Source organism: Salvelinus namaycush, chromosome 17 (assembly GCF_016432855.1).
Source record: "Salvelinus namaycush isolate Seneca chromosome 17, SaNama_1.0, whole genome shotgun sequence".
Taxonomy (NCBI): Eukaryota; Metazoa; Chordata; class Actinopteri; order Salmoniformes; family Salmonidae; genus Salvelinus; species Salvelinus namaycush.
The window spans coordinates 12,719,031-12,729,433 of NC_052323.1; the positions used below are offsets into that span (position 1 = coordinate 12,719,031).

Here is a 10,403-nt window from a genome sequence, read left to right on the forward strand (position 1 = left end):
TACGCTCGAGACTAGTGGCTGACGCAGTTCTTTTTTTGAGAGAGAGAGAGAATTAGAGTCTTAGGATATTAATGACTTCTTTCCTATCTGTGGTCTATAGCGACACCATGTGTTACTATTTATTTGTTTCGTTTCATTTTATATACCATAGTATGACTTATTGCGATAGTAACCACATATTAAAAGATAACTGAGAGAAACCAGCGAGCAACGTTGACTCAAATGTTAATCAATCCCTTCATGCATCAAACAGTTCATTTCGAATACACGTACTCATGATAAGTAGTACAGATGTGGGAACAAACAATGGGGAACACTTCAAATGAGTATTGATAGTCGTACACAGTGGCGGAGTTGAAAGTGGACATGATCAAAGCTTTCGAGCAGTCAAGAAACCAAATAAAGTATTATCGACTTAAAAGAAACGGAATCACAAAATATACAAATGGATTGTTAGATTAAAAATACACAAATCACTTGAATGAATGCATTGCACTTTCAACAACGAAAAGCATGTATCAAAATAGGCCTCTACCCCTGAAAACCATTTCAGCAACTTTGACAGATTCCGGAATTTCACAGCAATGTCCAAACAACAATTCGTCTGACGTCAAGCCAATATATAATACATGTTTTCAAACGATATATTACAACACAGCTACTACCATATAAACTAACTGACCTCATGATACCATATAAGCTTTTGACAAATGTCTGTCATTTTGACAACTGCTACAATACGGAACTTTCTTGCGTTTTGAGACAAAAAAGAAAAAAATTGTCAATAGATCTTACCTCCTCTTTGTTGGGTAATGTCTGAGTCCTGTTAAACGTGTCATTTCCGTTAATACTGATCAGTTCTGCATCTGCAGGTGGATACGGAGCGGGGAAAACCACCATGTCACTCTTCAGTGTGTCTGAGCTGAAACACACGTCATACTGCTGAGTAGATTTCGAGTAAGACCAGCTTCCGTCAGGGTGTGTGGTGATCACTGGGGCGCTGTACCTTCTGAAACTGTCCTCTGTCCTGTGGCATTTTACAGCTATTAAACTGATGAGGCTCAGTAAAAATATCACTGACACCGAGGCAATGGAGATCAACAAATACAGGTTCAAATCAGAGAAGTTCTCCTCCTTTCTCGGCACATTTTTGAATTGAGTCTGGATTTCACCTGTACTTTCAACCACCACTACATCAATAGACACAGTCGCTGACAGTGAGGGTTCTCCGTTATCAGAAACCAACACGACCAACGGGTGAGTTTTCAGGTCATTGTCACTCATTCGCCTCTTAGTCCTTAGTTCCCCGGTGCTGGTTCCGATTCGGAAGAGGTTGGTTCCCTTGGGCTCAGAGATGTGATAAGAAAGCAGCGCATTGTAGCCAGAGTCGGCGTCTACAGCCCTGATCTTGGCCACAAAGTAGCCCGCTTCAGCAGAATAGGGAACGTTCTCAGCGTTAACGGAGCCGTGTTCAGAATAGGGCGCGAGAATCCCAGGACTGTTGTCATTCTCATCCAGGATAAAAACGTTCACAGTCACGTTGCTGCTGAGTGGAGGAACACCAGAGTCTGTGGCCTGAACTTTAAACTGGAAAGTTTGTATCTCCTCATAGTTAAAAGACTGCAGACTGATTATATCTCCAGTATCCGAGTTTATATTTACAGATGATGATATTGAAACCCTTTTATCTAATAATGAATACGTCATCTTTGTATTTTCATCTGAATCTGGGTCAAAAGCAGACGTCGTAAAAATGACGTCTCCTACCGGACTGTTCTCTTTCACATAAACATTAATCATGGGTTCTGAGAAGCGAGGAGCGTTGTCATTCACATCAGAAACGTGTACAGTAATAACGCTGGTGCTGGAGAGAGGCGGAGTCCCTTCATCCGTAGCTGTGATGGTGACATTATACTGAGAAGCGCTCTCTCTGTCAAGAGGCCCGTCGACCACTAAGGAATAATAGTTTTTGTAGTTCGATCTCAACTTAAAAGGAACAGACCCAACAAGCTTACAGTTGGTGAGGGCGTTTTCCCCCCCATCTTTATCAGTTACTGTCACCAAGGCGACCACGGTCCCTATCTCAGCGTCCTCTTTGACTGGGCTCATGAGTGACGTCACCAATATTTCAGGGACATTGTCATTGACATCAATAACTTCAACTAACACTTTACCGTGTGCACTACGGGGGGAGGAGCCTTGGTCTGTCGCCTGCACTCGAATTTCATATGCAGGACTTCCCTCATAATCCAAATTTCCCCTGACCATAATTTCACCTGTTTCTGAATTTATATCAAATAAAACAGACGGGTTCAAGTTCGCGCGTTTGATAAAGGAATATTCAATCTTACCGTTAAACCCTTCATCTAAATCTGTGGCAATAAGTTTTATTACTACAGTTCCAAACGGAGCATTTTCATTTACTCGGACCTTATACAGCGGTTTGCTAAAAGTGGGAGAATTATCATTTGCATCAATCACATTGACAATGATCTGTAAAGTCCCGGATCTTGGAGGTTTTCCTCCATCTATAGCGGTCAGTGTGAGCTGGATAACGGGCTGTTTCTCTCGGTCTAAAGCTTTCTGCAGCACTAACTCAGCAGACACACTCTGCTCTCCACCGCTCTGTACATCCAGGGAGAAGTGTTCATTCGGGCTCAGCTTGTAGCTGTTTACCGAGTTACTACCCGTATCTGAATCAACTGCGAGCGGAAGCAAATATCGTTCGCCCTTTGATGATGACTCAGATATATTAAATGTGTGCAATGTTTCATCAAAGGCCGGCGCATTGTCATTGATGTCTAAAATATTCACCTGTATTCGGTGGAGAAGCATTGGGTGGCTCAATATGGCCTCTATGTTTAAAGAGCACTTTACCGTATTCGGACAAAGCTCCTCTCTGTCAATTCTCTCGTTAACATACAGATTCCCCGTTTTCAAATTAGCCTCAAAATACATCTTGCTATGTCCGGATACAATCCTCAGACCCCTCGACTCCAGTTCCTGAACATTAAGGTTTAAGTCCTTAGCCAGATTCCCCACAAACGTGCCTTTGTCCACCTCCTCTGAAACGGAGTAAGAGATCTGCGCTGCAGACCAGTCAAATAAACAAAGCAACGCGACGCACTGAATCCAAACGCGTTCTCTTTGTCTTCGACGACCCATTGCTTCTTGTATAAAACAAATTATATCAGAATTAAAGTCACATAGGGCGTATCCATTAAAACCACAAAAATCCGTTATGATAGAGATCCACACAACCCAGCCATCCGTCTCACGATCATTCGAGTGTTTCTCATGACAATGCGCTCGGGACAGGCGTCGATTGTATTTTATTCAGAGGAGGAGTCTTGGATTATCAGTGACTTCTCTCCGATCTGTGGTCTACAGCGCCACCATGTGTTGCTTTTTGATTGTTTTTATTGATATCACTGACTTTTGTGATGGTAGTCAGGAAATGCCAAATATGACTGTATATTAATCAGTGACCAATGTCTCAAATCTGAAACCATCACGTGATTTCGTCCAATTTGAATACACGTGCTCCTGATAAGAAGTGCATAATGTGAAGTGAAAAACATGTAATGATTAAATGACTACTTAGTCAGGTAGAAACAGTGCTGATAAAGGTTTGTAAAAAGGACAGATGTTAGGGAGTCAATAAACCCATTTGATTGTCAATATAGGAAACTGCCAGATGTCGTTTTCAAGGGGGAGACAAGTAGAGAGATAAAAAATATAATTTAAACCAATTTTCTACAACACTAGAAGAGTCAAATTCCACTGTCAATACATAATAGCAAAATTACAAATAGTCCTTTACCACCCAAAACAGAAGACCAATGAACGTTTCAGCACCATGGACAGTGACCTCCCGTTCACGGAAAGGTTATTTTGCACATTGACCTAGCTATTTATGCTAATATATATATAATTTTATGACATCAAACACTAAATTGACCATGAAAACACATGTATCATACCTATGAATGAAACATATATAAATATTAGTGCAGTCTATTACTCTTACCTCCTCTTTGTGGGGTAATGTCTGAGTCCTGTTAAACGTGTCATTTCCGTTAATACTGATCAGTTCTGCATCTGCAGGTGGATACGGAGCGGGGAAAACCACTACGTCACTCTTCAGTGTGTCTGAGCTGAAACACACGTCATACTGCTGAGTAGATTTAGAGTAAGACCAGCTTCCGTCAGGGTGTGTGGTGATCACTGGGGCGCTGTACCTTCTGAAACTGTCCTCTGTCCTGTGGCATTTTACTGCTATTAAACTGATGAGGCTCAGTAAAAATATCACTGACACCGAGGCAATGGCGATCAGCAAATACAGGTTCAAATCAGAGAAGTTCTCCTCCTTTCTCGGCACATTTCTGAATTGAGTCTGGATTTCACCTGTACTTTCAACCACCACTACATCAATAGACACAGTCGCTGACAGTGAGGGTTCCCCGTTATCAGAAACCAACACGACCAACGGGTGAGTTTTCAGGTCATTGTCACTCATTCTCCTCTTAGTCCTTAGTTCCCCGGTGCTGGTTCCGATTCGGAAGAGGTTGGTTCCCTTGGGCTCAGAGATGTGATAAGAAAGCAGCGCATTGTAGCCAGAGTCGGCGTCTACAGCCCTGATCTTGGCCACAAAGTAGCCCGCTTCAGCAGAATAGGGAACGTTCTCAGCGTTAACGGAGCCGTGTTCAGAATAGGGCGCGAGAATCCCAGGACTGTTGTCATTCTCATCCAGGATAAAAACGTTCACAGTCACGTTGCTGCTGAGTGGAGGAACACCAGAGTCTGTGGCCTGAACTTTGAACTGGAAAGTTTGTATCTCCTCATAGTTAAAAGACTGCAGACTGATTATATCTCCAGTATCCGAGTTGATATTAACCATTGTAGACAGCGGTGCTGATTTGCCGTTTCTCTCTAATAATGAGTAGGTCACTTGGCCATTTTCATTAACGTCAGAATCAAGTGCAGACACGGTTTTAATGACATTTCCTACCGGACTGTTCTCTTTCACATAAACATTAATCACGGGTTCTGAGAAGCGAGGAGCGTTGTCATTCACATCAGAAACGTGTACAGTAATAACGCTGGTGCTGGAGAGAGGCGGGGTCCCTTCATCCGTAGCTGTGATGGTGACATTATACTGAGAAGCACTCTCCCTGTCAAGAGGCCCGTCGACCACTAACGAATAATAGTTTTTATAGTTTGTCTCCAGTTTAAATGGGACTGTATTCACAATATCACAATCCACTATTCCATTTTTGCCATCATCTTTATCGAGGACTGACACTAGAGCGATGGCAGTGCCCATCTTAGCGTCCTCCTTCACTGTGTCTAAGAGTGACGTCACAGTGAGCTCAGGGGCATTGTCATTCATATCCATAACCTCTATCAATAATTTAGAGTGAGACGTCATGGGGGGTTGTGCCCCATCATGAGCTTGTATACGGAGCTCAAAAGCATTGTCTTTCTCGAAGTCAATATTTCCTTTTACTGTTATCACTCCAGTCCGTTGATTCATTTGAAACATGTTCAACACATAATCTTGGTCTTTTTGTCTTAGAGAGTAAACGATTTCACCATGTGTTCCTTCGTCTGCGTCTGTCGCATTCAGAGTTATTACTGTCGTGCCAATTGGAATGTTTTCAAAAACACGAGTCTTATACAAATAACTGCTAAAAACTGGAGCATTATCATTGATGTCCAAAACATTAACTACAATCTCTGATGTGGCCGACCTCGGTGGGTTGCCACCATCAATAGCGGTCAGTGTGAGCTTTATAACAGACTGTTTCTCTCGGTCTAACGCTTTCTGCAGCACTAACTCAGCAGACACACTTTCTCCTCCCTTATGCACCGCTAAAGAAAAATAATCATTTGTGCTCAGCTTATATGTGCCCAATGCATTTTTACCACTATCGACATCTGACGCTTCAGACAGTGGGAACCTCGCCCCTGGTAAAGTGTTTTCTGTAAGATCTAAGACCTGTGACTTCGTACTAAACGACGGAGCATTATCATTAACATCTAAAATAGTGATTTCTAGACGGTAAAGCTTCAACGGACTGTTTATAACGGCCTCTACACTGACGGTACATTTCGGAGCCTTCACACAGAGCTCCTCTCTGTCTATTCTCTCATTCACATAGAGAACACCAGTCTTTAGATTTACCTCGAAATACTTTCTCTTGGACCCGGTGACAATCTGAAACATACGCGACTCCAAATCCAGGACATTAAGGTTTAGATCCTTAGCGATATTTCCCACAGAAGTCCCCGGGTTTACCTCCTCTGAGACGGAGTAGGAGAGCTGCCCAGACACCGCTTCCCAGTAACACTCCAGCAGCACAAGCACTACATACGTCACAACAGAGCTCCTTCTGTTCGGTAAAAACATAATTCCATCGAAAGTCAGCAACGCATAGATCCGAAAGATTAGTATCCTTGAAAAAATCTTAGCATAGAAAATATATATATCAAATCCAGCTGAATTTCTAAGCGGTAAACACCGGTATGGCCTGAGACCACCGTCTCTCTCTCTTCTTGCGTCTCTTTATAACAAAGCCCCCAAAAATCTCCTCACTCTCTGAAACTGGGAGGGACCTCGAGACTCGAAATAATATCTCAATGCCACGGTCAACAGTGACGCCACGTGGGGAATGTACCAGCTTTCAGCAACTCAGAAGATCCCAACACATTCCATGACACCCATCCAAACACAATAGAAGCATGACGACCATCACTACTGAGCACGCATGTATGTGATGTTTCATATGAAAAGCTACAAAACATAGTCAGGGCAAAAAAAGCGTATCCAGTACATTACGTGAAACAACAGGCAAAAGCAGGTAGCCAAGACGGTGATAGATTTCAGAACCATGGGCAGCATGTCTATCTTGACAGCGAGCAAAAGAGTACGGCATTTTTCCAACTTGAACCGGCAGTAAGATGTCTATTATTTAATTGAACATGCAAATGAGATAGAGAAGAAAAGTTCAACTTCATCCAAAGACATTGAGACACACAACAAAGCAACAAAAAAGGCTAATTAAAGGATGGATTTCTGGGTTAAGTGAAACTATAGATCTTACCTCCTCTTTGTTGGGTAATGTCTGAGTCCTGTTAAACGTGTCATTTCCGTTAATACTGATCAGTTCTGCATCTGCAGGTGGATACGGAGCGGGGAAAACCACTACGTCACTCTTCAGTGTGTCTGAGCTGAAACACACGTCATACTGCTGAGTAGATTTAGAGTAAGACCAGCTTCCGTCAGGGTGTGTGGTGATCACTGGGGCGCTGTACCTTCTGAAACTGTCCTCTGTCCTGTGGCATTTTACAGCTATTAAACTGATGAGGCTCAGTAAAAATATCACTGACACCGAGGAAATGGCGATCAGCAAATACAGGTTCAAATCAGAGAAGTTCTCCTCCTTTCTCGGCACATTTCTGAATTGAGTCTGGATTTCACCTGTACTTTCAACCACCACTACATCAATAGACACAGTCGCTGACAGTGAGGGTTCTCCGTTATCAGAAACCAACACGACCAACGGGTGAGTTTTCAGGTCATTGTCACTCATTCGCCTCTTAGTCCTTAGTTCCCCGGTGCTGGTTCCGATTCGGAAGAGGTTGGTTCCCTTGGGCTCAGAGATGTGATAAGAAAGCAGCGCATTGTAGCCAGAGTCGGCGTCTACAGCCCTGATCTTGGCCACAAAGTAGCCCGCTTCAGCAGAATAGGGAACGTTCTCAGCGTTAACGGAGCCGTGTTCAGAATAGGGCGCGAGAATCCCAGGACTGTTGTCATTCTCATCCAGGATAAAAACGTTCACAGTCACGTTGCTGCTGAGTGGAGGAACACCAGAGTCTGTGGCCTGAACTTTAAACTGGAAAGTTTGTATCTCCTCATAGTTAAAAGACTGCAGACTGATTATATCTCCAGTATCCGAGTTGATATTAACCATTGTAGACAGCGGTGCTGATTTGCCGTTTCTCTCTAATAATGAGTAGGTCACTTGGCCATTTTCATTGACGTCAGAATCAAGTGCAGACACGGTTTTAATGACATCTACTGGACTGTTCTCTTTCACATAAACATTAATCACGGGTTCTGAGAAGTGAGGAGCGTTGTCATTCACATCAGAAACGTGTACAGTAATAACGCTGGTGCTGGAGAGAGGCGGGGCCCCTTCATCCGTAGCTATGACGGTAACATTATACTGAGAAGCGCTTTCTCTGTCAAGAGGCCCATCGACCACTAACGAATAATAGTTTTTGTAGTTTGTCTCTAATTTAAAAGGGACCTTATTCTTGACCTCACATTGAACCGCTCCATTTTTGCCACCATCTTTATCGAGGACGGACACGAGAGCAATAGCAGTGCCCATCTTGGCGTTCTCCTTCACTGTATCTAAGAGTGACGTCACAGTGAGCTCAGGGGCATTGTCGTTAAGGTCCACCACCTCTACCAACACTTTACAGTGAGCTGCCATCGGGGGCTGGCCTCTGTCACTCGCCTGCGCATGAATCTCAAAAGCAGGACTTTCCTCAAAATCAACCGTGCCTTTAACTGTGATAGTTCCCGTTTTAGAATCGATTTGAAATCTATCTAATATATGATCTTGACCTTTAGTTCTAAGGGAGTACACTATTTCACTGTTTGTCCCCTCATCGATATCCTTTGCATTCACATTTATTACTGTTGTTCCTATGGGCACGTTCTCGAAAACACGAGTCTTATACAAAGAGCTACTGAATATGGGACGGTTATCATTAATATCTAAAACATTAATTTTTATTTCTGACGTGTCAGACTTCGGTGGATTTCCTCCATCAACAGCGGTCAGTGTGAGCTGAATAACGGGCTGTTTCTCTCGGTCTAAAGCTTTCTGCAGCACTAACTCAGCAGATACACGCTCTCCCCCTTTGTGAATATCAAGAGAGAAATATTCATTAGGACTAAGCTTGTATGTGCTAACAGTATTCTTTCCAACATCGACATCAGACGCTTCTAAAAGAGAGAATTTCGCTCCCGGTAATGTACTCTCAGCAATGTCCATACTTTGTGATTTTTCTGCAAAAGACGGAGCATTATCATTAACATCTAAAATAGTGATTTCTAAACGGTAAAGCTTCAACGGACTGTTTATAACGGCCTCTACACTGACGGTACATTTCGGAGCCTTCACACAGAGCTCTTCTCTGTCTATTCTCTCATTCACATAGAGAACACCAGTCTTTAGATTTACCTCGAAATACTTTCTCTTGGACCCGGTGACAATCTGAAACATACGCGACTCCAAATCCAGGACATTGAGGTTTAGATCCTTAGCGATATTTCCCACAGAAGTCCCCGGGTTTACCTCCTCTGAGACGGAGTAGGAGAGCTGCCCAGACACCGCTTCCCAGTAACACTCCAGCAGCACAAGCACTACATACGTCACAACAGAGCTCCTTCTGTTCGGTAAAAACATCATTCCATCGAACGTGTGCCGAGCATTAATCCAACAATAGAAATATCAGCAAAAAAATCAAAGCACAGAAAATATGTCTCAAATCCAGCTGAATTACAACATGGTAAATGTTTTGGCCTCCAACCACCGTCTCTCTCGTCTTGCTTCTTTTTGTAACAAAGCCCCGTGAAATCTCCTCACCCTGTGAAACTGGGAGGGGACTCGAAACTAGAATGCAATATCTCAATGCCATGGTCAACAGTGACGCTACGTGGTAATATTTAAGCGTACACCACATTAGAAAGCTACATTATTCAATGACATCCATACACAAAGAAGCATTATGGGAACAATATAGCCTAATTGTATGGCAAGATTTACTGAAAATAACGAGACGAAACCAAGTTAAGAGGGGTATTTTACGAAGCAGGTTTGAGGAGTTAGCGAGGTAACTTTGGTCAACTGTGAGTTAAATTTGGGATCGCCGGTCATCCGAATGTGGCTCACCTTTTAGCCAGGTACATTTATATGGCAACGAATTATTCAGAACTAACGTGCTCCGGGGCAGGCTAACTAACGGCTAACTCCACTTCCCCTGAATGAAATGACTGAGCCGCGAGTCAAGGACCATTAAATCAGATTCCCCCTCTGGCAAAGATTGCGTCATCATCCCCTTCTTTGAGGAAGACAACGTATTAAATATTTTATTAATCAAATGTATTTTTTTCTGTGTTAAAAAATAGTAATGTTAAAATATATAACTTTACACATTTAGTAATGACATAATGGATTTTAAACTTCACGTACACTAACCACGTTTCCATCCAACCATTTCATTACATTACTCATTGTGAAGGAGAAGTCCAGTAGCAACACGACTCGGGCTGGTTCGCAGAGCAGCCCTCTACAAGATCGTAACTAGACTGATCATCAACCATC

The 10,403-nt window shown here is 42.9% G+C and overlaps 2 protein-coding genes across 2 annotated transcripts; both read right to left on the reverse strand.

The window, feature by feature from the left end:
- Window positions 1–11: 11 nt before the first annotated feature.
- Window positions 12–6,412, reverse strand: LOC120061934 (protocadherin alpha-8-like). Its single transcript, XM_039011717.1, has 3 exons — window positions 4,025–6,412; window positions 796–1,587; window positions 12–29 (listed from the first exon to the last, which is right to left on the reverse strand). Exons 1-3 carry the CDS (start codon window positions 6,410–6,412, stop codon window positions 12–14), a joined length of 3,198 nt encoding a protein of 1,065 aa, XP_038867645.1.
- A 239-nt stretch (window positions 6,413–6,651) lies between these two features.
- On the reverse strand, window positions 6,652–9,488 carry LOC120061935 (protocadherin alpha-3-like). Its single transcript, XM_039011719.1, has 2 exons — window positions 7,101–9,488; window positions 6,652–6,768 (listed from the first exon to the last, which is right to left on the reverse strand). The coding sequence occupies exons 1-2, from the start codon at window positions 9,486–9,488 to the stop codon at window positions 6,652–6,654; spliced, it is 2,505 nt and encodes an 834-aa protein (XP_038867647.1).
- Window positions 9,489–10,403: the final 915 nt, after the last annotated feature.